The sequence below is a fragment of the Ostrea edulis genome, chromosome 5 (genome assembly GCF_947568905.1).
Source record: "Ostrea edulis chromosome 5, xbOstEdul1.1, whole genome shotgun sequence".
Classification (NCBI taxonomy): Eukaryota; Metazoa; Mollusca; class Bivalvia; order Ostreida; family Ostreidae; genus Ostrea; species Ostrea edulis.
In genome coordinates this window covers 54,526,953-54,553,109 of record NC_079168.1, presented here as the reverse complement: position 1 = coordinate 54,553,109, position 26,157 = coordinate 54,526,953, and the positions used below count along the sequence as shown (strand labels likewise).

The window sequence follows — 26,157 nt, the reverse complement described above, 5'->3', positions numbered from 1 at the left end:
ATGTCATAAAAGAATTTGTATATAACAATACCAATTCTCAGACTATGTACCTCCATTAGCTACTCGCACTCTTGGCCAGGCCGGGACACCCTCCTCTAAATCTAGTTCTTCTATGACAATGTATGGATCATCATCTCCGTTCATCGGCATGTGATAAGAGTATCTCCTGACAAGAACATCGTACTTCGTTTTCCCCAGTCCAAAGTCCACACTGCTGAGGGAAGACTCATTGTCGCCAGCTTTGTAATAAAGTCCTAGCATGTCGAAGTGTTCATCGAAGTATATTTGATCGACACCATCAAAGAATGGAGGTGTAGTATCTACAGTCAGGGGAATGTTATGACATACAGTTGTCACCAAGGAACCCCCAAACACCACATTATTAAGGCACTGAACAGTCAGGAAGTATTTTCCATCCTACAATTATACATGTTCATGAATGACTATTAGAAACCACACCGAAATAATGTCACATAGATAAAAGAAACAAGAGGCAAATTGGCCACAACGCTCACCTGAGTTACCTCGGTCCTGATATTCTTCAGAATATTTTTAAAAGATTGTTTACCTTCTTTATTCCCAGGAAAAATGTTGACCCCATATTATAACCCCAATCTAGCATCAAGAAGTCATGATTTAACCGAACTTGAATCCACACAATATAGGATGCTTTGTTATCAATATTACATGTACTTAATGATCTTACAGTTCTGGAGAATTTAAAAAAAAAAAAGATTTTTACACTATATTCATGTACTTTAGCACCACCCTTGCCTTAGAGGCCTTCATTTGATCAAATACAAATAAGTACTACATCGGAATGTCTGCATGTTAATAGGACTAATCAAGGTAAGATTTCTGTGCATTCCCATGTGAAATCATATCTTGAACCCCGTTAAAGTGAAATTTTGTGTGACATTGTATAGTTGATATTTGGTTTATATTATCTTAATCTTGTAAATGTGTTGTAATTGCATTAAACTACAGATTGCAGTGATATATTTATTTTGATAAGGTCACTGGCTGCTAATTAAAATTTCTGTCGAGATGAAATGTAACTTTTATATCAGCAATGCTGACATTTATCGCACGAATCTCAGGGGATGGAGGTCAAAATTGTTGGTCAAGAGAAAATGCAGACTTCAGCAATGTTCATAATTAAAACGTTAATTTGGCAATGATTCGTAGTCTATGGGTTGGACAGTTTTTAATATTTCAATGTTCAATTACTTACTCAGTCAGGTTCTGTGTGTAACGTATTACACGGAATACAAAATAATCGTTGTTGGAAACTTTGGTGTTTATATTTAAACAGAAAGTTTCGGTGTAACAAACCCATCCTACTTCCAGAGACGATGATTCGCCTCTGGTATGTCCAGGGGTCCGTATTTGCTCTACTTTTAATTTTATATTCTTTATAGGATTTATGAGATTGATCACTGATCGTTATCTTCATTTTTTTCATTTAAAGTAACTTGAAACTATCATATGAAACTATTATATTAATATAATTGCATATTATTCAATGCCCTATTGTTTTTGTTGAAATCTTAAAATTTTCTCCCCATACATGTCTATGAAAGGTGAAGATAACGAACAGTAATCAATCTCACAACTCCTATAAGCAATACAAAATAGAAAGTTGGGCAAACACTGACCCTGGATATACTTGAGGTGGGATCAGGTGCCTAAGAGGAGTAAGCATCCCCTGTCAACCGGTCATACCCACCGTGAGCCCTATGTAAAACTTTGAATCCATATTGTGGCCCAAATCTACCCGGTTGATTGATTTGAACATACTTAAATCTGTACTAAATGAGAATGTTCACATAGTCTTATATAAAACTTTGATCCCCTATTGAGGCACCATCCCTACCATACCCTTTCCGAGAGAACCTTGAGTTTAGAAACTTTAATTTTTGCTTTAATATTGATATGACTAATCATGGTCCAGCTATTCTTTGAAGTTTTTTTATTTCCCATCTTATCATATATAAATTTGATCTCCTATACACCTCTTAACCAGTAATTTGAATTATCCCCCTATGGTCAGTCGAAGGTCAATCGCTAAAAAGCCAAGTTTTTCTTCTGTGTCGTACCAAATGTAAGAGGTGAAAACAGTGAATTATAACTAACTATTAAATTATTAAACAAGATTATGGATCCCCTTACCCAGGGGCATTATTGTAGTTGACCTCAATTGATGAAAAAATAACAAATGTTGACGTGCAGAGCAGAAAATTACAAAGCCCAACGTTATAGGAATCATGAGATTGATCATTGTACTTTATCCTTGGTGTTTTTTTCTAGCCCGATGATTCCTGAAACGAATATTTTTTTTAAAATATGCCACCATAGGTTCACTATTTCTTAATCATATAACCTTTCAAAGGGGTGTAAAGCTTCATTTGATCACTTTACCAAAGGATGCTTTATGGCAAGTTTGGTTGAAAACAGTGGTTCTGGAGAAGTTAAAAATGCAAACAGTTTATTGAAAAACGGACAAACAGACAGACGGGCGGACGGACACCGGATAAAATGTGATCAGAAAAGTTTACGTATGCGTTCAGCTCAGGTGAGCTAAAAGTGTTTGTGCTATTGCTTTTATCTCTTTTAAAGCAAGAAGAAATTTGTCCATACTTTTAGATAAAGGTTTTTCTGAAATCCACTGTTTGTCCAGTGCTTCGAACTGTGTAGATACTTGTGGGGATCCGAAAAATTCACCACGTCTTGATCACAAACAGATTTTCCAACAGCCCATGTATATTGATAAATTCCAGTTTCATCATCATGGAAGCCATCAAAATTGACTATAAATATATATGATATATTCCATCGTAAGAAAACGTTTAGAAATATCCAACTTTTAAAAACAAAACATAAATCAAACAAACCAAATACTTTTTTAAAAGTACTGATCTAGTTTCTCAGACGACACATATTCTTTGGAATACATTATATATAGAATAGGGACGTTGACGAATTGAAATGTTAATTATTTCATTCTTTTGTATGATGATTAAGAATATTGGATTTCGCAACTGGAACTGACAATCATATGTTGATTGGCTTTTGAAAGATAACAAAGAACGGAAATATATCATGTGATATCGATATACATTTGGTTTCAAAATGTTCAGGGATTCCGTATAAATGCTGTGCAAGTGATATATTTGTTTACAATGCATGAATATCATTTGAAAAATAACGTATGCTATATGCGATTAGAATTACCTGATATATAGTGATTAGACCTGGAATATAGTTTATCCACTAGAGGCGTATGTCCATTGAACACTGTTGATGCATCTTTACCATCAATTATGTGTCTACAATAAATAGAATACAATCAGTTCCAAGTGTAAAACGTTCGATAGATCCTGAGATTGATCACTGTTCGTTATCTTCACCTTACATCAACAATGAATTTTAAAAAGCATCGCAATGGAGGGACAGTAATTACATTACATTTAATCAGATACTCATCTAATCTCTCGGTAATTCAACAATGCAGTTGAGGGACAGTTATTAACATACTATTAATGACTCATGGCAAATTATGACATTTTTCTCTACAAACCCAACCGGGTTTGAATTTACAATTTCAAAATATAAAGACACAGTTCTTTACATTAATGACCCATTAATATATATATGTGTGTGTGTGTGTGTGTGTGTGTGTGTGTGTGTGTGTGTGTGTGTGTTCACCTGTGGTTTTCCTTCCATGTGACTTCGACACAGCGTTGTGCTACCGATGCACTGCAGCCATCTGCTGAATATTTTTCTACGAAGTCTATGCCTAGCGGTCCAGTGCTTGGTGGAGAGAAGTCAACCATCGTCCCGTAAGAATGAAGGTATCCAATGTATCCAAGTACATTGGTTATTCTAACGTTAATGAAATAGACATGACCATGTTCCAGGGGAAGACTCTCATATCTTTCAAATGAGTTGTATCCAACTCCAAGTCTCTCGTAATTCATGTATGTACCACTGATTCTTAACTTTGCACTAGGACCTTCTACAACACTCTGCAATTCACAGGATTCTGTAAAATATGCGTAATCAAACGAAATACACCTCTTGCCTGATTTGATACATTCTGTTGCACAGTCTTCTGGCGTATGTGTAATATGTTTTGCAAATGGCGTGTTTGTAAGCCTGCCATCTTTGGGGACACTGAAATGTTTTAAATCATTTGATATTCCTGGTCTGTGTGTCGTTGAATCTAATGAGAGATTTTTCCAGGGTACGATTTCGCTACCATACATTCCAGAGCTATACCCCAGAGCTTGGCGGTGGATTTGCCTCAATTCAGAATCCTCGAATACATTAATGGTACCTGATATAACATTTGGATGCGCGCTATATATATAGGAGGGGTCTACACGCCCATCTGGTAAAGTGTTGTCGTACGTATTCAGCAAACAATACACCCTGGAATCTGTGCCTTGGCTGTTGACTGCTTTTACTGTCCAGAACAAGGGCACAGCGTTCGGAAAATCATTTGTCGCAACTAGCACCGAAAACCCACCCATTTCTGTAAAATCTACAACATTGGTACCGCCTTGTTGAGTACCAATAGCGTAAAACAATTTCAAGTTGCTTTTGTCATCGTCTGCAGCGATTTGTAACTCATATGCCGGGTCCTTGTGATTTCGTCCAGGAACCTGTTTGATGATACACTCATTCGTTGTTTCCCGTTTTCGACGACTTCCCGGACCAGTTAAACCAGGTGATGAAAACTCCGGAGGAGAGGTATCTTTTTCATCCTTTATATTTGTGAAAATATTAGCCGATATAGGTGTGGTAGAATATGTCCAAAGTGTGCCTCGGAAAATTGTAATGGTGATTTTAAAGCATTTCCAAAAACATATTTTGAATTCAAATATGCAGTACGCTTCCAATTTCAGTCGAACTGGGTTAAGGATAAGATCCAAGCTTCCTCTACAAAAACATGACAGAATGTGTAAAAGTTTTGATTAGAAAGAAAACTAAATAACCAAAGTAAAACAACACATTTTATGCTGTTCCCTTGGGTATATATTCGATAATTACGACTTTCCTACGTAAATTAAATAATGTAGTATTTTTTAAAACGCTGAATATGTAATAGTCAGTGTAAACGTAGGACCACAGAAATGACCAAATACGTTTGCGTGTTAAAACTTCTAGTGTCGTGCTCATGCACCATTGATACCAATCATATTTCGGTAACGCGATAGTTAGTGTCATATATTTAGCTGTCACGAGTGATTGTCCTTACAAGAAAATCTGCGTAACTTTCCCCTCACATAAAAGTTTATCAATTTATATACCCTGCTGAGCAAAACATGTATTTATTTCTCAAGAGTCATGTGAATACATATGAATGAATGAGAATACTACCATGAATAAGATGCCAAATGTCCCTCGTTAATAAAAGTATTAGTTCTTTATACATACTGTACCTAGTTTATCACGTACAGTAATACAAGGAGACACATTAAATGTATCTAGTGAACTCGCATACATGTATTGATATGCATAGAAATGGGGAGTGACTTAATACTATTTTGCATTACAACTTTTTTACTTACCTCACATCCAAAGGAAATCTATTATACGTTATCTCTGCTTTAATTGGAAACCTTGTCTCTAGTAAATATCCAGTCAGTCTTATTCCGGCTTTGAAAAAGAAGAATTGCACATAAGCTCCTCCCCAAGCTTTCGCTCCCGCCCAGGGTATAAGGGTGCCCTATTAAATGAAATACATGTACGTGTACGTTCTCAGTTCTTGAAAACAATTAATGAAAAATATCAATTGTCAGCTTTAATTTTTAGAAAAATGATTTCCTCAATCATTTACATATGAAATATGTTAGTCTGCACTTACCTTTGCTTTGAAACTCAGTATGCAAAGTCCAACTTCTATTTTAAGACCGACTGAAGCTGCAGCCCCAAACTCTACCAAAAAAAAAAAATGAAAGGTGAAGATAACGCACAGTGATCAATCTCATAACTCCTACAAGGAATACAAAATAGATAGTTGGGCAAACACGGAACTCTGGACACACCAGAGGTGGGATCAATAGAATTGTTATGTTTTAAAAAAGAACAAAATAGATAAGTATACAACGAAGAGAGAAATACCCCCGTTACAATAGGAATATTCCCGTAAAAATATGCATATCTCACGTTTCAATACACATATTTCACGTTACATTTTGCAATGACTAAGATGTACCTGAAAAGTCTATGCGTAGTCAAATGTACTCTTTACCTGTCAAATTGACTTTTACAATCTACTCTATCAGAATGTTTTATATTTTTTTGGTAAATTCTACCCTTAACTTCTTGAGAAGACTTAAATAGTTTAAAACGTAAATGAATAAATCCACTATATTATGAATTCACTCAAGCCTTAAATTCTCTGTTTCGGACAAATTGAATATGCATCATAAATTTTCGATAAATGAAAAAAAAAACCAAATATGTTATAACGCTTTTGATTTGATGGTAGTTGTTAAGTTTTTAAATGACCCCGACCTACTTTTAGTATTTCCTAAATACATGTATCTACCAGTGCGAGATACAGATATCCATTTCCAAAATATTAAATCCCCTTTACCATAAATGATTTGTGAAAAGTTTCATGAAATTTACTCAGCGAATGGAAATTGATCGCCAAAGATAATTTGAGTGGCTAAGATGATATTACCCCGACATCATCTTTCATGGATAACAAATGCTATAATGTATAATAATATATAATATCATATAGATCTGTGATTGACACCTAAAATTGAGAAACGTCATGGAATCGGAATAATTGAGTAATTGTTGTACATGTATGAATCTACAGTTTGGTGTATGAATTTCTTTAATAGTACCCATTGCTTTTTCTAAAGGTCGGAACTACTTAAACGTATACTATACTTGGGTCACTGCTCTTATCGTGCTAGCTACGTTTAGTAAAGGTATATCATAACAACAAGACAAACTTTCTATGACACTACGTCACAGAATGGCGATTTTTAATGTTTTGTGAAATTAATTGTATCGATCGATTTGTTTGTCTATCATCGTGGTTCAGTGGATAAACAGCTGGTTATTGACATACAGATCTCGCAAATGCCTTTTTCATATCATTTGAAATAATTTTAGAAAATCATATTTCTTCTCCAAAATTGCATATGTTTGCAGCTTCCGCATATGTGTTTACTATATATCTTTCATTTGTGTATTACATTCATGGGTATCGTATTTGCCCAACTATCTCTTTTGTATTGCTTATGGGAGTTATGAGACTGGTCACTGTTCGTTATATTCACCTTGCATGAGGAAATATCCCATTTTCATCTTTTTATAGTGTGTATGTCTTCCAACTGATTCACTGCACCAGAGTGACTGTTGGACCGTTCTTTTCATACCAATTATGACTACGTACAGATTACGCCATTTACCTTATCAAGGGTTTACGAAGGCTGCGACCGGCCAACAAGGGATGCTTATTCCTCCTAGACACATGATCCGATCAATTTTGTATTCTTTATAAGATGTACGAAATTGATAACTGATCGTTATCTTTACTTTTTTGCACACAGAGAAACAACAGGGGAAAAGGAAAAACAAAAGAAAAAATGCACTTGGATCAATGGTCCAATTTTAATGAAAATAAGATTATCTTGTAAGCATGTTTCTCCGGAAACGCACGAAATCCGTCTGTAATGTAATATCATTCAAATGTCTGAAAAGCGTAAAAGTAAAATAAAACTTAATAACATTTAACTTACCAAAAAATATTGGAACAGGGCCAACCATTATGAAAACTGGAGGAAAGTTATCGCTATCGACAAAAACAAAATCTTTAACAGGAAATGGAATATCAGCATCAGCACAGAAGTCTATTTTTGACTGGAACTCTTTCCCCATTATTTTCAGGAGAGTCCTGGGGTCGTTGATTAACTAGAATAAGTAAATGAATACAATAATGATTATGAAATTTGCTCATTGCAAAAGAATTTAATGTTAAAATGTTAGCTTTTCAAGTTTCAAACAGTAATTTTTATCACAATTACGAATTTGTCATGCATTTCACATGCACCATAATCTGGGAATTAAAAATAAAAAGATATCCCAAAATGTAATAAAAGTGTTCAGTTTGTTGATACAAACTAACAACTCAACTTTATGACAAACGGGATGATTTCAACTTCTCCATCATCAACTTCCCATATTTATGTAGCAATATTCCATTATCACCTGCATATGGCGTTTACATCTCTCAACTGATTCGATACGCAAGGGCTTGTTCTGCGTATGGTCAGTTTTTAAATCGAAGCAGGCTACTAACAAACAAGTTAATGGTGCAGGGGTTCCAACAGTTTCGTTTAAAATTCACATTCGCATTTCACAAATCCTATGGTCGTTATAACAATATAGTTTGCCAATACAACCTACCAATGGGTCAAATACTGTCTGACGTGTTTCATACCGATTGTTAGGCCGTCCTTGGCATACTGATTTTGACTACGGATACCTCCGTATACCTGATCAAGATATAAGGCTCACGGCAGGCGTTACCGGTTGATGGGATGCTTACTCCTTCTAGGCACCTGGTCCCACCTCTGATATATTTGGGGTCTGTGTTCGCCCAACACTCTGTTTTGTATTGCTTATAGGAGTTGTGAGATTGATCACTGTTCGTTATCTTCACCTTTCATATATCATATTAATAACTAGATTATCACAAACAATCTCGAAATAACATCGTGTAATTTGTTTTAAAAAAGCTTATTTCAAAATTATATACGAAGGTACATTGTATATACATGTGAAAATATTTCAACAAAGGCAAAGTTATCTCCACAATATATGACGGAGAAGTCCCACATATTTGCATGATCATTCTGCTAAAAGATGTCATCATACTGATCCTACCTCGTCCATCATGGCTTCCCTGATGGTGTCCAGAACGTTTAAAATATCACGATCAAGTAGATGATGATCAGAAAGCTCTGCTATGAAGTCTTCCACCGTAATGCTATCCATAGTGGGCAAAACATTGTTACTACCAGCATCTGCAAAGGAAAAGTAAAGTTTTTCCTACTTTGATTTTTTACTCAACTTCCAAATGATCTTCGAACCAAAAGCAATGCGATATTACATGTAACGGCGAACTAGCAACTCAACTTTATGACAAACGGGAATGTGTCAACTTCCTGTATTTATGTAGCAATATTCTACTATCACCTGCATATGGTGTTAATATCTCTAAATTGAGCTTGTTCTGCGTATAATCAGGTTTTAAATCGAGGTGGGCTACTGACAAACAAGCTGATGTTACATAGTTTTCAACAGTCTTGTTTAAATTCAGCATTTCGCATATTCAATAGTCGTTATAATGATCTATTTTGCCAATACAACCTATCATTAGGTCAAATGCTATCTGACATGTTTCATACCGATTGGTAGGCCGTTCTTGGCACACTGATTTTGACTACGGGTTATTCCGTTTACGTGATCAAGATATACGGCTAACGGTGGGTGTGGTCGACAGGGAATGTTTACGCATCCTAGGAGCCTGATCCCACTTCTGGTATGTCCAGTTGTCCGTGTTTGCCCAAATCTCTATCTTGTATTGTTTATAGACGTTATGAGATGACCACTGATCGTTATCATCACCATTCATATACCAGAGCTTTCCAAAAATGGGTGGTACATGTAGATGAAGCTCGGTTGGCAAGGTAGAACTGCTTACATTATGTGAACTTGCAACGGAACAGCTACTCAATATGCTATAAGTCGACGGCCCGGGCTGGGATTGTCGTAAACACACCTATACTACATGTTGCAGATTTTTTTCCGTATCAAAACACAAATATATTTTAATCTTCCAGGGGGAAATGAAGAAAAAATGAATGAAAAATCATGTTTAGACCTATTCTGTAATTAAACTTTGGTGTCTCAATAGGTCGTGTGATCATGAAGCCAAGCTTTTGGGCCCCATTTTTGTGTCGGAAAAGAGGAAAATTTATCTCCCTGGGGCTTCGGTTTATTTAATATAAGTCACGGTAGGGATTGGGGAGGGCCTATTTAGATTTCCATGAGCATCTTTTTTCGATAGTATTTGCTTTGGCATTAGCCTGATGAAACAATATTAAATAAAACAAATTCTATGCTATATCTTTTGATTAACATGACATATGCATGCAACTGTAAATAATCATGTAGCGAATTAAACGGATTTTAATTTGGTAGATTCCCAGTTCAAACATTTAATCCCGTGGAGATCCGGGTTAGAATAGCTCCTCAGTACCCCTTGCTTGTCGTAAAAGGCGACTAAATGGGGGTGGTCCTTCGGATGAGACCGCAAAAAACGAGGTCCCGTGTTACAGCAGGTGTGGCACGATAAAGATCCCTCCCTGCTCAAAGGCCGTAAGCGCCGAGCATAGGTTTAAATTTTGCAGCTCTTCGCCGGCAGTGGTGACGTCTCCATATGAGTGAAATATTCTCGAGAGGGGCGTTAAACAACATTCAATTAATCAAACATTTAAAAACTGACTATTATCTAAGTATCGATATTTCTGTTGCTTTTCACAAACAATATAGCTTAAAGTTCGCTACTGCATTGACCACAGATCGCCGTTGCATTCGCTATGAGCTGCTCCAATAAACACATCACAAATTTCATTTGATTACACTACGGCAGCAAATAAAAGGACACAACGCATGTTTGTAAACTTTTTCATTTTTTCAGCAAAATTAATTCTTTTCATTCCTAAAACTACTTTAAATTTGTTTTAAATGAAATATTTTGCGTAGTTTTTTAGTTTGAAAGCGATGAAATTCAAATATTGCGATATGCATGCATATTTACTTTCGCTATTTTACGCGCCATTATGTGTGACGTCATATGCGCCCTCGGGTTTGAAAACATCTATTAGCCATTTCATAAACAGATTAGATTTAATAGACAAAAAACCAATTATCACGTTAACGGCTTGTAAATAATATTGTATTAAGATGGTATGTGCCGTGCTCGGGTGTACTACATATAGTTGTCAGTAGAAAGGATTTAGACTGAGTATTTTTCAATTTTTCGAAGGAAGGTACGAGAAGAAAGACATGAATATTTTTTTGTTGGAGAAAGAAGTTTACCTTAAAAACAAACACCCAGTCACCTTTTCAAAAACCGTTTAGACAGAGACCATGATAAACTGCGAGAAAATGAATATATCGAAGCTATAAGCACCGGTAGGCCTACAGCATACATTCTGTTTTTGGTCTTCAAATTCAATACACACTCGGATCAACTGACCTTCACCTTGTAACAACATACACAATGTAACTTCTACCAACTGGTAGGCCTAGATTTACAAAAATTTTAATGATACAAAATAATTGAACTTTTAATTATATAAGTAATAAAATATTATATTTCCGAACTTTAAATTGAATTATAAAATTATTTCCTCAGTGAACTCGTAAAATCTTTCAAGAGTGCGTCAGTATAACGCCGTGCTCCCACTCCCTAACGACGTGTTGATCACAATTGAAAAATAATAAGATTGCTTTATCAAATAAAATAATGTAATTTCCACTTTAAATTTGATTATTCTTATTGATTTGTGTGGGGTTTTTTTCTTTTTCTTTCTTTCCGAAATGCACCCGTGACAGTACATGTAGCTTGCCTTATAGGGCCTAGTTGTCAACAATGTAACGTATTATAATTTGTCTAATCCAAAAATAAATAATGATCGCTCTGCTTATTTTAGTGATTTCTTTTTCACATTCACGTGTTTCATACCGATTGTTAAGCCGTTCTTGGCACACTGATTTTGACTGCGGATAACTCCGTTTACCTGATCAAGATATAGGGCTCACGGCGGGTGTGACCGGTCAACAGGGGATGCTTACTCCTCCTAGGCACCTGATCCCACCTCTGGTGTGTCCAGGGGTCCGTGTTTGCCCAACTATCTATTTTGTATTGCTTATAGGAGTTATGAGATTGATCACTGTTCGTTATCTTCACCTTGCATTCAACAATTTTTCATTTATATAGTGGCGCCCAGTTTTTGTTGGTGGAAGAGAGACCCAGATACAATTACAATGTACCTGGGAAGAGACCACCGACCTTCCGAAAGTAAACCGGGAAACTTTTTCACTTACCTCGCAATATTGCCGATTTCATACTCGCTTTCCTCGCTATATTTGGGTATTTATATCGCTATTTGTATGCACTGATGGCGAAAACATAAAATTCGGGAAATTTGTCAACATCGATTTAAATGTTGCCCATGGTGAATAAATTAGGTCCCTAAAAGCTGAGTTTTTAATATATCTCACTCTACTTTCACAATCCGACAATGTGACGTCACTGTACCACGTGACTACCTACCTAATTAACTAGACTTTTTTGAAATCGGGGCTTAGATTTAAGTCTGTATTGTGGTTAATTATCGCAAAATTTCGGCGAACGAACTATTAGAATTAACTAGAGCCAAGCTCGTTGCAAAGCAACGAGAGGTCTTCCGTCGGAGCTGTATGACATAAAAACCTTAAACATGACCATATGTCCTTGGGTCAGGTCCTAATGCAGCCTAGTTAACATGAAAATACAGGAACCGTACATGAGTATGTGTGTGTGGGATCTAACTATCGCCTTCATTTCCTCTTGATATGTTATACGTAACATCACCCCGGGAAAAATTATTTGAAATACTTATCCAGTGATTTTACAAAAGACGAATACAAGTTAAGTTTTTAGAAAGAAAATAGTCAACTGTACTGTGACAGGAAGATAAGTACTGTAACGATATAAGTAGTTTGGCTACGCTGGCGATTCTGACTTCTCGTATGTACTTATGAAATAGTTTGAGAATTTAATATATATCATTGAAATGAAGCTTTAAAAGTGTACTATAAATTTTTATCGTTAGGTGTTTAATAAATTTATACTACTCAAGTACATGCATGTATGATCTCATTCCACGAATCAGTCTTTTGAGGCGCGCGTGTTTGTGGGATTAAATTCTTTCAGCATTTAACTTTTCAGTCCCAATAATGAAGAAAAAATTACTATTTAAATTTATGAAATTTATGGCTCAGGGCATTCAATAAAGGTTTATAGCTGTTACCAATATTTTATCATACAACAAAATTATGATAGCATAATATTCAGACTGAAGAGAATGATTCATTGGGTATGAATTATTTATACATACAAATCAAATAAATTGCTCTCAAATCGTGAATATTTTATTAAACTTTAATATATATCTGCGTAAATACATGTAGGTATATTATGTACACAGTGCGCACAGAAGTCGCGTATGAATTTCACGTCAGGGTTACGTGCCGAAGTAAGTTATACGCATATTTTTCCCCCTTCACCTACCTAATGATACGGTTACCTGTTTGCGGGTCAAGCTGTTTACTCATATATAACACAATACTTGAGCAAAATATTATGTTTATGAGATCAATAATTAAGATGTTAAAGAACAACTTTTCCAGCGAAAGCCATATCGAAATATTTACCGTTTATGAGTTATAAAGCGAAAACTTTGAAGATCCCCAGATCCCTAATTTAAGGGGTCAGCCCCTTTTTAGGGATATCAAAAGAAAGCTCTTAACATTTTGTACAACTTTTGTTCTACACGTCTTAACAAAATATTTTTAGTTTAAAAGATACAAAGGAAAATATGTGTAATGTTTTGCTCCTTTAGGCGTCCTAATTTTTTAACCCTGTCAACCACCATTTCGAACGCTGTAATCAAAAAACAAAAAACAATGTGCACAACTTCAATGCTCCTACTTTTCATTTTCAGTGCATTTTCTGCTCAAGCTTATACAGTCTCGGAGCCTTTGTCTGGAAACCAAAGCCCCTAAAATTTCATTCAAAGGGGAATAACTCGTGAACTGAAGGGAATTTCTGAAATGTACTACATTTCATAAAAGTGCATTAAGCAGAGATACTGGCAGTTGCATAACTTGTTTTTAGTTGACGGTTACTTTAAAGCACTTTTTTATTTGGGCTCGCCTCGAGATGAAGTCAACAATTTTAAAATCACATCTCAAAGTTCATTTTCAGCATTTTTGTTAATTCAACGATAGCCAACATATTTTATAAAGGCTGGTGATACTTATCATTTAATTGTTTGTTCACGAAGCGCGGAACCTGGATTTGGAAAATACACGTGACTTGTATGCAATATACGTCAGCAAAATACAGTGATGTTGTCTATGGATTTATAGTGATTATATTAAATTATATTTGTTATAATATGGATAAAAGATACATTACATTTACGCTTTTTGTCAAACCTGAAGAACAAGTGGTATCAAGTTCGTAGTTCAGCAACACAGGTACAGTGTGTAGACACGTGATGTAATCAAGCGCACATAGCTCTGCAGAAAGGGATATCACCGGGGTGGTCCAGTCAAAAGAGATCGAGACAACAAGGCTGGCAGTCAACAATGACGTCACGCTGGATAACAACACTCGCTCTTCTGTTTCTTCGCCTAAAAGATATCAAACTTCTTGCAATGTTAAGAGTATTTTATTGTTTTAATAATTCAGATTATCTGTTATGTAAATTAGCCTGCCGATCATGATGTTATCCATTTATTTGAGTATTAAACTTCATGCATTGTTAAGAGCATATGTCATTTTATTGTTTTAATAATTCAGTTATGTAAATTAGTCTGCCAATCAGAATGTTACCGATTTATTTGAGTATTTAGATGATCAAAAAAGTAATGTTTTAAATAGTGTTTCTTGTATTGTCAGAAATGGTGGTTTCTGGTTTAGAATATTCTTGTTTGGGAGTTCTTTTACAAAATGTACGTCCTTATAACCATACATACATATAGCAATACGATTTTCTTTCTTTTTCTTTCTCATTCTCTCTACTAACCGTCTTGAAAATTTAACACGACTGGTGTTGACTGTGCTGTAATTGTTATTTGTTTTAAACAACCATCCAATTTGACATCAACAGTGGCCATAATTCTGTGATTGGCGTAAGACAGCAAAACTGCACAAGAAATCTCATTGCAGCTATGATGTACGAAACAAATATTACCAGGGCCTTTAGGAAGTCTATTTAGAAACATTTGGCAATCTGGAAAAAAAACAATACTATTCGATACCTGGCTGATATTCAGTATTAAGTACAATACAATTTTCAAAATTTCTAAATTTAGTGCAGGTACATGTGTACAATAATCTTTCATGGTCATTGTAGACATTGTTTATACATATGTATCATATATCTATCTTATGGTCGATGTAATAAATGATGACCCCTAGCTCTGTAGATATTGTCGACATCGTTGTGGCTTCTACTGTAGACATCGTTTACATTGTCGACATTTTAGTGTTCGAGATATGAATATGGTCGAGTTTTATGAGTATTGTACGTTAGGGATAGAGCCAAGATGGTGCTAATGGATAGGTGGTAAGTTAGCGCATATAGAGATGGTAGTGGGTCAGGGTCAAAATCAATGTATTTGATAAATTATTGAAATTAGATGTTATTTTGGTGGTAAAGATAAGATTCGGGACATGGTATGGGTAAAGTTGAGCCAAGATAAGGTAAGGTTCTAAATATAGATCATAAGTTAAAACGATATCGAATGTATATCGATATCACCGATGAGAAAGGGACGGCAAAAGTAAGATATAACCGCAATAATACTTCGATATCATATAATATCTATAAAATACATTCAAAATTTTAATGTTAACTATGCTATACTAATCGATATATTGTCAACATTGCTTGGTCGACGAAGTGAACTATTGCCAAACTATAGTGGTCTTTCGATAATCGTTCACCGCGTCACCAGTGTTGTATTATCATATACAATTATTATATATCGTAACAGGGTGTAAATAAAATAAAGTGGACACCAAATCGAAATGATGTCAACATTTTGTTCTTGATGACTTGTGACAAAGTACAGGAGACAGTAATTTTATATCACAGCCACTACTCTTATCAAACTGTCAGAGTATTTCTGATGCTAAACAATATACCAATTCTTCACAACAAAAATCTTTCTAAAAATAGATAGCATGGTCTCTTGGAAATGTACAGATATATCGTATTAGCTTATACTAGAGTAATGATCCTTTGCAAACCTTTTTCTGTTTTAGACAGAATTCTGGATATCATATTTGACTTTGATCCAGATACAGTGCTGAACGATGCTGTCAGTAAACTCCGGAGCCTTGAAATTGACAACCCATCAAGATTCTGAGCGGAAACTGCAGAACGAAGTTGCACAAGTTTATCAAAAACTACTTGCATCTCCGCTCCAACTTTTTCTCCTAGCAATTCTTTTATCCTACCGAGTGTATATTTATTCACATCCACGAGATCGAGGAGATTAGGCCCTGTCCTGAAAAAAGTATTAAGCTTTATGATAAAAACAAATAATATATCCTTCTCCTAGAGACACAACGACTGTATCTACAACAAAATCTTCAAACAAGAGGCCTATGGTCCTAGAATCGCTCTTCTGATACATTGTAGAACAGGCAAAAATTCTCACTAACCAAGATTCATCAATTAACAAGGTTTTAAAGACCTATCACATGATAGTGTATGAAGGGGCTATCATACAGTACACTATTAGATTAGGCAATCAAAATAATTACAAAATAAAGTTACTTAACCTACGTGCATATCTGGGTAGTACATATTTCTCTTCTACATGATTTTTTTCAAGGGACATAGAGACGGTTGGGGTGCTAAATATCGAATTTACTATGCATACAATTAGAACAAGGGGGTCGCGTTGTATTTTGTCCGATTTTTAATGCAATTATATTTCATGCCATTGTTGAAGAATGGTTCTTAAAACCAATATCAACAAAATTGCTTTTTAACTTTTTCAGCTCTGTTGAAATAAAAAACAAAGAGTGAATTAAGTGACAGAATAGCATTTTTAATGAATTTTTCTATATTTTTCAAAGATTTGGCAATGTTTTATTAATGATTGTCTGAAACACAAATTTACATGACAAGCTGGTTTTAAAAATGTGTACAGTTATCAAAAAATTATACAGTTCATGATTCTAGGCCTCTTAGCATTTGATTTATATATAGTTTTGAAGTTAAGAAGTAGATCAAGGTGACCCAATACACTCCGAGGACTCAAGATGCTTCAACTGACAAAGTCAAATAGTACCTGAAAATCTAAATGTAACTCCAAAAGTAGGTCACGGTGACCTACTTTTCGTCGACACACTGAAGACTCAAGATGCATCAACTGACAAGTCAAATAGTATTCAAATATAGCCGTCAAATTCCAAAAGAAGGCCACAGTGACCTACTTTTTGGTCGACACACTCCAAAGACTCAAGATGCATCAACTGACAAATTTTGATAATTGAAGTTAAATAGTATCTGAAATATTCAGATATAAACGTCAAATTCCAAATGTAGGTCACAGTGACCTACTTTTTGGTCGACACACTCTGAAGACTCAAGACCCATCAACTGACAAAATATGGTGATTGTAAGTCAAATAGTATCTGAAATATTAAAATATAGCCATCAAAATCCAAAAATAGGTCACGGTGACCTACATTTTAGTCAACACACTCTGAAGACTCAACATGCATCAACTGACAAAGTTTGATAATTATAAGTCAAATCGTATTTGAAATATTAAAATATAGCCGTCAAATTCCAAAAGTAGGTCACAGTGACCTATTTTTTGGTCAACAAACTATGAAGACTCAAGATGCATCAACTGACAAAGTTTGATGATCCTAGCTTTCACAGTGTCCAAAATATGCATCTAAAATTGAAAATGTGAAATTTGAATGTCTGCAAAATTCGAAAAGTAGGTCACGGTGACCTACTTTTAATATAAATATGTTTCGAGGCCTCTAGATGCATCAACTTACAAGGTTTGATGATTCTAAACCTCTCGATATCTGAAATACAACCTAAAATGTATTCATAAATGATTAGCCATAAAATTCAGAAAGTAGGTCAAGTTGACATTTTTTTCACATGACGCACTTCAAGGTCCCATGATTCATCAACTGACAACTTTTGATGATTATAGGCTCAAAAGTGTCCAAGATATGCATCAAATTCCATTTATAATAATTACTTGTAAAATTCAAAAGGTAGGTCACCATGACCTACTTTTGAGACAACATGATATTAGGTCCTAAGATGCATCAACTGACAAAATTTGATAATCCTAGTCCTTATACTAAGCAAAATATCAAAGTTTTAACAAAACAAAATTTAAGGTCAACTTTAAAGTGACCTTGAGACCACACCCTTTGCCCCAGGATGATGCCTTGAACAATTTGTTATCTACAACCTATCTTCATCCTTATGCATAAGTTTGGTGATAATTTGCCCAGTGGTTCTTGAGAAGATTTATTTTAACAACCACTACTTTTGTTTGCATTTCCTTAATTATCTCCCCTTGTTAAAGGGTCACAACCCTAGTTTTAGTACAAATGAAAGCCCTTGTGCCAAGGATACCCTGTGACAAATATTGGCCAATGGGTTCTTGAGATATAGCCCTTTTTCCAAAAAGTTGATACACACCGCACGCCACACATATGGCCATATGATTAGCTCTTTGAGCCTTTGGCTCAGAAGAGCTAAAAATGCTATGATTTCAGTGCAACTCACACTACATATCTATAGTTGTGTATCACCTTGAAATTATTGTCATTCATATTGCCATCATTACTGAAATCGCATGGCTTTATCAGAAGACTTAATTGATATTAACTGTCTTTCATGTTAGCAAAGCAGTTTTAAACATGTGATGTCACAAGTCCCAAATAGTAGTTCAGATCGGAAAGTCATCAAAATTATTTTACTGTCAAGGTATCATGTACATTTTTTCAGGTCATGAGATATCAATACTGAGTAAACGGTCAATAGGCAACATCCCTCACTTGAGCGCTGGTACACTTGTCGTAAGAAATGACTTCTTAACATGATTTACAGATGTAATGTGCATTTACTCTTATTGAGGATACTTGCATTTCAATTTAACATGCTGTACCTTTGTTACTTTGAGGTAATTTTCATAGAGATAACCCAATTGCTAGTATTATCCCTCTCGACCCCCCCCCCCCCCCCCCCCACCACCACCACCATTTAAGGGCCACCTTGTTCTCACACCAGATATTATTGTGTGAATTCTACATATATGATCACGTTTGGATATTGATTTGAAATATTGTACCCTTTTGATTCTATTGTATTTTTATATAAACTCGTAAATTTAAACCCCTCGTATTTCCTTGACTTGGTTTCATGGGTGAACAATCATCAACTCACACTTAATGTACATCAGAAATTTGACACATCCCTTCTACCTGTTAAGATTTTCGAAAGATTTTCCTATACCGTATATTTCTACTGGTATCTAAGATTTTGAACCTTAATTGTCCTAAGGATAAAGGCGTGTACAAACATAAATCGACATGAGGATGCTTTTATATCCATTTTAATCAAAGTCCTCAAAAACCTCAAAGGAGTTGAACTATTGCTTTAAAAAACGTTCTTACAATTCATTGAAAAAGCCAAATTCGAAACATTATTTGTAAATGATCATGAGCCCGTTACATATAAAGGTATGTGTTGCAGTTTATGAACAAACTTTGATTACGAACAACTTTTCAATTGTATTTTTAATCTACAGATACACAAGTGTATAGATGTAGTATGTTCTTTTTACCATCGCTACCGATTGGCACTGAAAAAACTTTCTTTGTGTGTGTGTGTGTGTATGACTCAAGAGTACGATTCATTTTTCATTATTTGGAGGCGCCCAGTTTTTATTGGTGGAAGAGAGAACCCGGATACAATGTACCTGGGAAGAGACCATCGACCTTCCGAATATAAACTGGGAAACTTTCTCACTTACTGGCGCGAGCGGGATTCGAACCCGCACCGACAGAGGTGAGAGGCCGTGTGATTTTGAGCGCGATGCTCTGACCATTCGGCCACGGAGGCCCTTTCAAAAGTGCGATGATCACGCCAAAGTGCGATGGTCTGCACCAACTCCCAATGCTGTGACACGCCAAAGTGGATGGTCCACTCTCATGCGCCAAAGCGCGATGGTGTGACACGCCAAAGTGCAATTATGTGAGACAAATGCGCCAAAGTCCGATGGTACACATTATAAAATGTGTCAAATCACGATGGGTCTGACTCGCCGAAGTTCATTGGTTTGTAAAACTGAATAGACACAGTGTTTTTGGTATAAACTGTACCAACCGTGTGTTGTTTCACAAGAATATCAATGCAAAACCCATGCAAAAAATTATTTCATTACCATTATATTTAGTTGTGTTATTAAACAAAATTTTCCGACGTGAAATCGTATAGAATATTTCATACCCCAAGGAATATATTATGTGTACATCACATGTAATATATGATCATGAATTAAAACATGTTTAGGGAAAGTAGATATTTCGACAAGAAAAGTATTTTGCCGTTCTCACAATCCTCAACATTGTAAATAGCAAGTATCGTCCATGTCAATCTTAATCACCCGTGCCTTCTTCCAATAGCACGAAGACGTTGGTGCCAGCAGAAAGAACCCTCGTTAGGACAGACTGACATGCATTTCTTCGATTTGATTTTGAAAGACGTTACGAATGACGTCATAATAACATGACGTCACAAACGTTACTCTACCGCCGCAACATCGGACTTTGGCATGTTAGATCATCGCACTTAGGTGTGGGGCGCCTAGAAATGAAGACCATCGCAATTTGGCGTAACATGGCTATAGGAGAGGGCCCATCTCACTTTCGCGAATGTAACGTTAGCAAACCATCGCACTTTGGCGCATGCCAAAGCACTTTAGCGTATATATATATATATATATTAGTACAAATCTATTCTTATTTATTTCTTATGTATTTATTGTTTATTACATTACGTTAACTTTTTGCGGGGGAGTGTTGTAGTACAAATCTATTCTTATTTGTTTCTTATGTAATTATTCATTTTTCGTTTGATTATATTTTTTAATCCACCAATAGATTTCTTATTAGGAAGAAGCAATCTTACTTCAACCATTGATATCAGTTTAGATCGGTGGATTGAATGCACTCCGAAAAGTTGTCGTTTGCGTACAACAGAGCTAAGGCAGAGATGCACCACAATGAAGATGACAGAAAACAGAGACACGATGCAGGAAGAATCGAAAATGATCTGCAAATCGGAGACCGCGTATTACTAAGAAACAGGGGACTCAAAGGACGAGACAAGATACAGGACAAGTGGAAATTAGAGGTGTACACTATTGTTGGTAAACCATGCAACTCTGTATATAGTGTTAAAGTGGAAAACAGTGACTCTGGTGGAATAAAGAATGTGAATAGGATGGAATTACAACCAAATTTCAAGGACTTTTGATGTATTTTTACAAATAATTGGCAATTATGATTTTGTGAACTCAAATTCTATTTTGTTTCATATAAACTTCTGTATGTATTTATTGTTTATTACATTAATCTGGGGACAGATTGCCTTTTTGCGGGGGAGTATGTGGTACAAATCTATTCTTATTTATTTTTTGTGTATTTATTCATTTTTTGTTTGATTATATTTTTAGAAAGTTTAGTAAATTTCGGATTGAGTAGGACTTCTACTGCGCATCGGAATGAGTTGTTTTTCTTATGCGTATTGGATTGAGTTGATATTTTTGTAACGCTAAATTTCATTCGTCATTAAGTATTACCCAATAGTCATGATTCACCTTTAATTATAAATTACCGTTCAAACTCTGTAAATCAGAGCAGTGTACATTTCTACTTTGAAGATCTGTCCAGCTTCTATCAGGTGCATTTGTGGTACATGTACGTAAGCATCATATTTACTTAGGTCTTACTTCACTACAATATTTTTGTATATGACTCTTATTCTTAATTGCCACGTTTATACTTTATTCTATTTTTGCAGTTAGCGTTGTCTTAGTATATTTTCACAATTTGCTTGTAAGTTCAAAGGTCAATTTCTTACAGAATATATTTTTCTATTATAAATGTATGCTGTATTATTGGTAACTTTTTGTCAGCAGTTTATCTAAATTATAAACTTGTACTTTTGTCTAATACAATTGTTATTTGTTTTGCTTATAGGTCAATGCCTTCTACATTTCTACAAAAATAAATCAACATAAAGCCGAATCAAGACTTTTTCCTTGTTGCACGGATATATATGTATATATATATAAATGTATATATATATATATATATATATATCTGAAGTGATATTATTTGTCGAAATGCGCATCTGGTGCATCAAAATTGGTACCGTATAAGTTTTACAATATGAGAAAAATTTTAAAGAGTTTTCCTATGTATTTGCATGTAAAACTTCGATCCCCTATTGTGTTCCCACCCTATCCCTGGGGCCATAATTTGAAACAACTTGAATATGCACTACCTACAGATGCATTTATATTAATATGACTCATCATGACCTAGTTGTTATTGGGAAGATTTTTAAAGATTTTCCCTCTATATTCCCATGTAAAACGTTGATCTCCTATTGTGACCCCACCATGATTTGAACAAACTTTAATAAACACTATATCATGAAACTTTCATGTAACTTTCAACTTTTCTGTTACAGTGGTTATTGAATAGACATCTTGAATCCCCTTTACACAAGGATGCTCTATAGCAAATTAGGTTTATGCGTGACGCACGACAGACAGACAAAAACAAACAGCAATTTGACAATTGAGTGACTCGGGTGATCTAAAAATACATTCATTATGCTGGCGTACGTTAACGAGATTATGTATTCAACTTCGTTTAGTCAGAGTCCAATTTAAAATGGCTGTCCAGCGATTTACTTCGATTTTCATTCTACCAGTTTTCTTGAATATCATGAATCTTGCAAATCATAATGAAGGACAACTTTATTATAATGAGTTGCCCCTGTACATTTTCCTAATGGGGTTTAACATAGACGATTTATGATTTGCTTCCTTTTAGCCATGTGGTCTAAAAATAAGAGTTCATAGCATAATGCATTGATTTCTTCTGAAAATGTGTTTTAGAAAACTCAGTTAATCAGCCTCGTCTTTGTGAATACTCTTTACAACAAGAGTACCGCAAACAGTACAATATACGCCCGTCGGACAGTGAAATTCAACCTGGAAGCATATTGTGCACTCTGAATTCATACAACACACATTTTGAATAGAAAAGCAAAGCCTTAAAGTGGGTCATGGTGCACCAATCCATCTGACATGTGAACTGATTATGTATTTCTCCGGGAGTGAGGTTGAAACAAAATGTTGGTGCTAAAAAGTCCAGGAAACCATTTGATCTACTTTTAGCCCTAAAGTAGGACATGGTTCACCAATTAAGTTGAAATGTTAACTGATTATGTATTTCTCTGAAAGGGAGGTTGTGACTAAATTTCAGAGTAATACCTGTGACCATACCAAAGAAATCTGGAAAACTGTTTGACCTACTTCTACCCCTAAAGTACTATAGGTCATTGTGCGCCAATCCACCTGAACTGTTAACTGCACTTGTCTTCCTCTGAGAGGAAGTCTTTGACTATATATCAGGGCAATGTCTGTATCCGTGATTAAAATAAGACCGGAAAACTGTCTAACCTATTTTTAGTCCAAACGTAGGTCAAAGATGGACCAATCCAGCTGACATGCAAACTGAACTTGTATTCCTCTGAGAGGAAGCCTTTAACTAAATATCAGGGAAATATCTGTATCCATAATTTAAAAAAGCCCGGAAAACTATCTGACCTATTTTAGTCCAAAAGTAGGTCAGGATGGACCAATCCAGTTGAAATGCAAACTGAACTTGTATTCCTCTGAGAGGAAGCCTATGACTAAATATCAGGGCAATATCTGTATCCATAATGAAAAAAGCTCAGAAAACTGTTTGACCGATTTTTTCCAAAAAGTAGGTCATGGATCCAATTCAGCTGGTATGCAAACTGAACTTGTATTCCTCTGATTGATTGATTGATTGATTGAATATTGTTTAACGTCCCTCCCGAGAATATTTCACTCATATGGAGACGTCACCACTGCCGGTGAAGGGCTGCAAAATTGAGGCCTATGTTCGGCGCTTATGGCCATTGAGCAGGGAGGGATCTTTATCGTGCCACACTTGCTGTTTGAGAGGAAGCCTATGACTAAATATCAGGGAAATATTTGTATCCGTAATGAAAAAAAACCCGGAAAACCGTTGGACCTATTTTTAGCTGTAAAGTCCAAACGTAGGTCAAAGATGGACCAATCCAGCTGAAATGCAAACTGAACTTGTATTCCTCTGAGAGGAAGCCTTTAACTAAATATCAGGGAAATATCTGTATCCATAATTTAAAAAAGCCCGGAAAACTATCTGACCTATTTTAGTCCAAAAGTAGGTCAAGGATGGACCAATCCAGCGGAAATGCAAACTGAACGTGTATCCATCCAAGAGGAAGCCTTTGCCCAAATTTCAGGGCAATATCTGTATCCATAATGAAAAAAAGCCCGGAAAACTTTGACCTACTTTTAGTCCCAATGTAGGTCACGGACGGACGGACCAATCCAGCTGAAATGCAAACTGAACTTGTATTCCTTTGAAAGGAAGTTTATGTGTAAATTTCAGGCCAATATATGTATCTGCAACGAAAAAAAGCCCGGAAATTTATCTGACCTATTTTTAGTCCAAAAGTAGGTCAAGGATGGACTAATCCAGCTGAAATGCAATCTCACTCTTACAATTCTTAAGGGAGATATTGTGACCAAATTTCAAAGTTGTACATGCATCCGTTACGGAGAAAAGACCGCAAAACATGACCCGGGGCGGACGGACAGACAGACAGACGCACGGACAGCGCCATAACATAATGACGGGCGTATAAAAATGAAAATCAGTTACATTATATACTTACTAAAGTATTCATCTGGTAACTAGTAAATTTGTTATTGTTTTTCTCGAAGAGAGAGTGTTAGGACGTTACAATGCCATTCTGAGGATATGTATAATATAAGTGTTGTTGTTCCTCCACGTACACTATTAGTATCACGTATAAGGAATTGATACTTTAATATATCAATAAAAATTACCTGTTGCCTGAAAAGTCGAAAAGTTGTTTCGCTATGTCTTTGAAGTTTGAAACTAAACCCTTAAATCCTTCTTTGAAACTATTCCACGCACCAACAGCAACAGGATCGGTTGGAAGAGCGACATCAAACTCAGGGGGGCGATAGTTAGGTTCAACGGGCGGAAATCCGTTACTGAGATCGTCACTTCCTTCAATGTGCGCTCTTCCTATTTCTTCCTCTAGCGTATCCAATCCCTCTTTAACAGCATCAGCTGAGATAACACTGAAGAAATTTATATAAGTGTAGTCTTTGCATTCCCAGATCCACTCTGGTTTCGGAAGCAGATGATCCAAAAAGGGCGATGGGTCTATATATTTGTACTCAGAATCTGCTGTCTGAATTGATGATCGTTTGCGAACAGATACATGGATACTGTTGTAGTCGCATGGTGATTTACCAGCTTTTCCGATGACATCTTTGCCCGCTATCAGAAATTGGCCACTTGTTGAGATTGAAGAGTCGGGAATAATATTTTCTATGATTATTTCGAATTCGATGAAATCATCATCTGTGGGCAAGATCCGAACTCTGTTATTTTCTCTGAATACTTCGCCATTCACTGGACATGGAATCTACACAGAAAGGTTTCTATCATTGAAATACTATATTCAACCCGCGCCATAAAACGTCCATAGTAACTTTAGATGATTGAGTACAGAATGGTATAATCAATAAAGTAAAAAAGCAAATTCATAATTTCAGTATCGTATTTCATTTAGTTTCTGATATCTAACTCTCCTTAAAAATCCAAAACTAGCGACGATCCAAGGTTTGCGAGAAGAGTAACGTACATGAATCAGAAACGATGATGGTAGACCTCAGGTTTTCGATTTTCAACTCAGAAATTTAAGCAAATATCATAGATTTATGCAGACCTAAACCAAAGTTCAGTTAAGTTTGTATCACCCCGCCTCATTTAAGTCCAACCCGTCGACTTTTTTGGCGTTAAGCCAAATAGCCATGATGACTCTTCACATAAAATTTCATTGCTGTAGCTTGTTATTTGATGATTGTCCATAGCCA

The 26,157-nt window shown here is 35.7% G+C and overlaps 1 protein-coding gene across 1 annotated transcript in view; it reads right to left on the bottom strand.

Moving 5' to 3' along the window:
- Positions 1-26,157, bottom strand: part of LOC125651532 (uncharacterized) — a 93,162-nt gene that overhangs the window by 23,895 nt on the left and 43,110 nt on the right. The window contains exons 25-36 of the mRNA XM_048880175.2: positions 25,096-25,706; positions 16,130-16,389; positions 14,901-15,107; positions 14,308-14,505; positions 8,920-9,059; positions 7,773-7,944; positions 5,873-5,943; positions 5,577-5,734; positions 3,709-4,944; positions 3,235-3,329; positions 2,641-2,810; positions 51-417 (exon numbers count right to left, since the gene is read on the bottom strand). Of these exons, the coding sequence (XP_048736132.2) occupies positions 51-417; positions 2,641-2,810; positions 3,235-3,329; positions 3,709-4,944; positions 5,577-5,734; positions 5,873-5,943; positions 7,773-7,944; positions 8,920-9,059; positions 14,308-14,505; positions 14,901-15,107; positions 16,130-16,389; positions 25,096-25,706 (3,685 nt within the window). The remainder of the gene's footprint in view (positions 1-50; positions 418-2,640; positions 2,811-3,234; positions 3,330-3,708; positions 4,945-5,576; positions 5,735-5,872; positions 5,944-7,772; positions 7,945-8,919; positions 9,060-14,307; positions 14,506-14,900; positions 15,108-16,129; positions 16,390-25,095; positions 25,707-26,157) is intronic.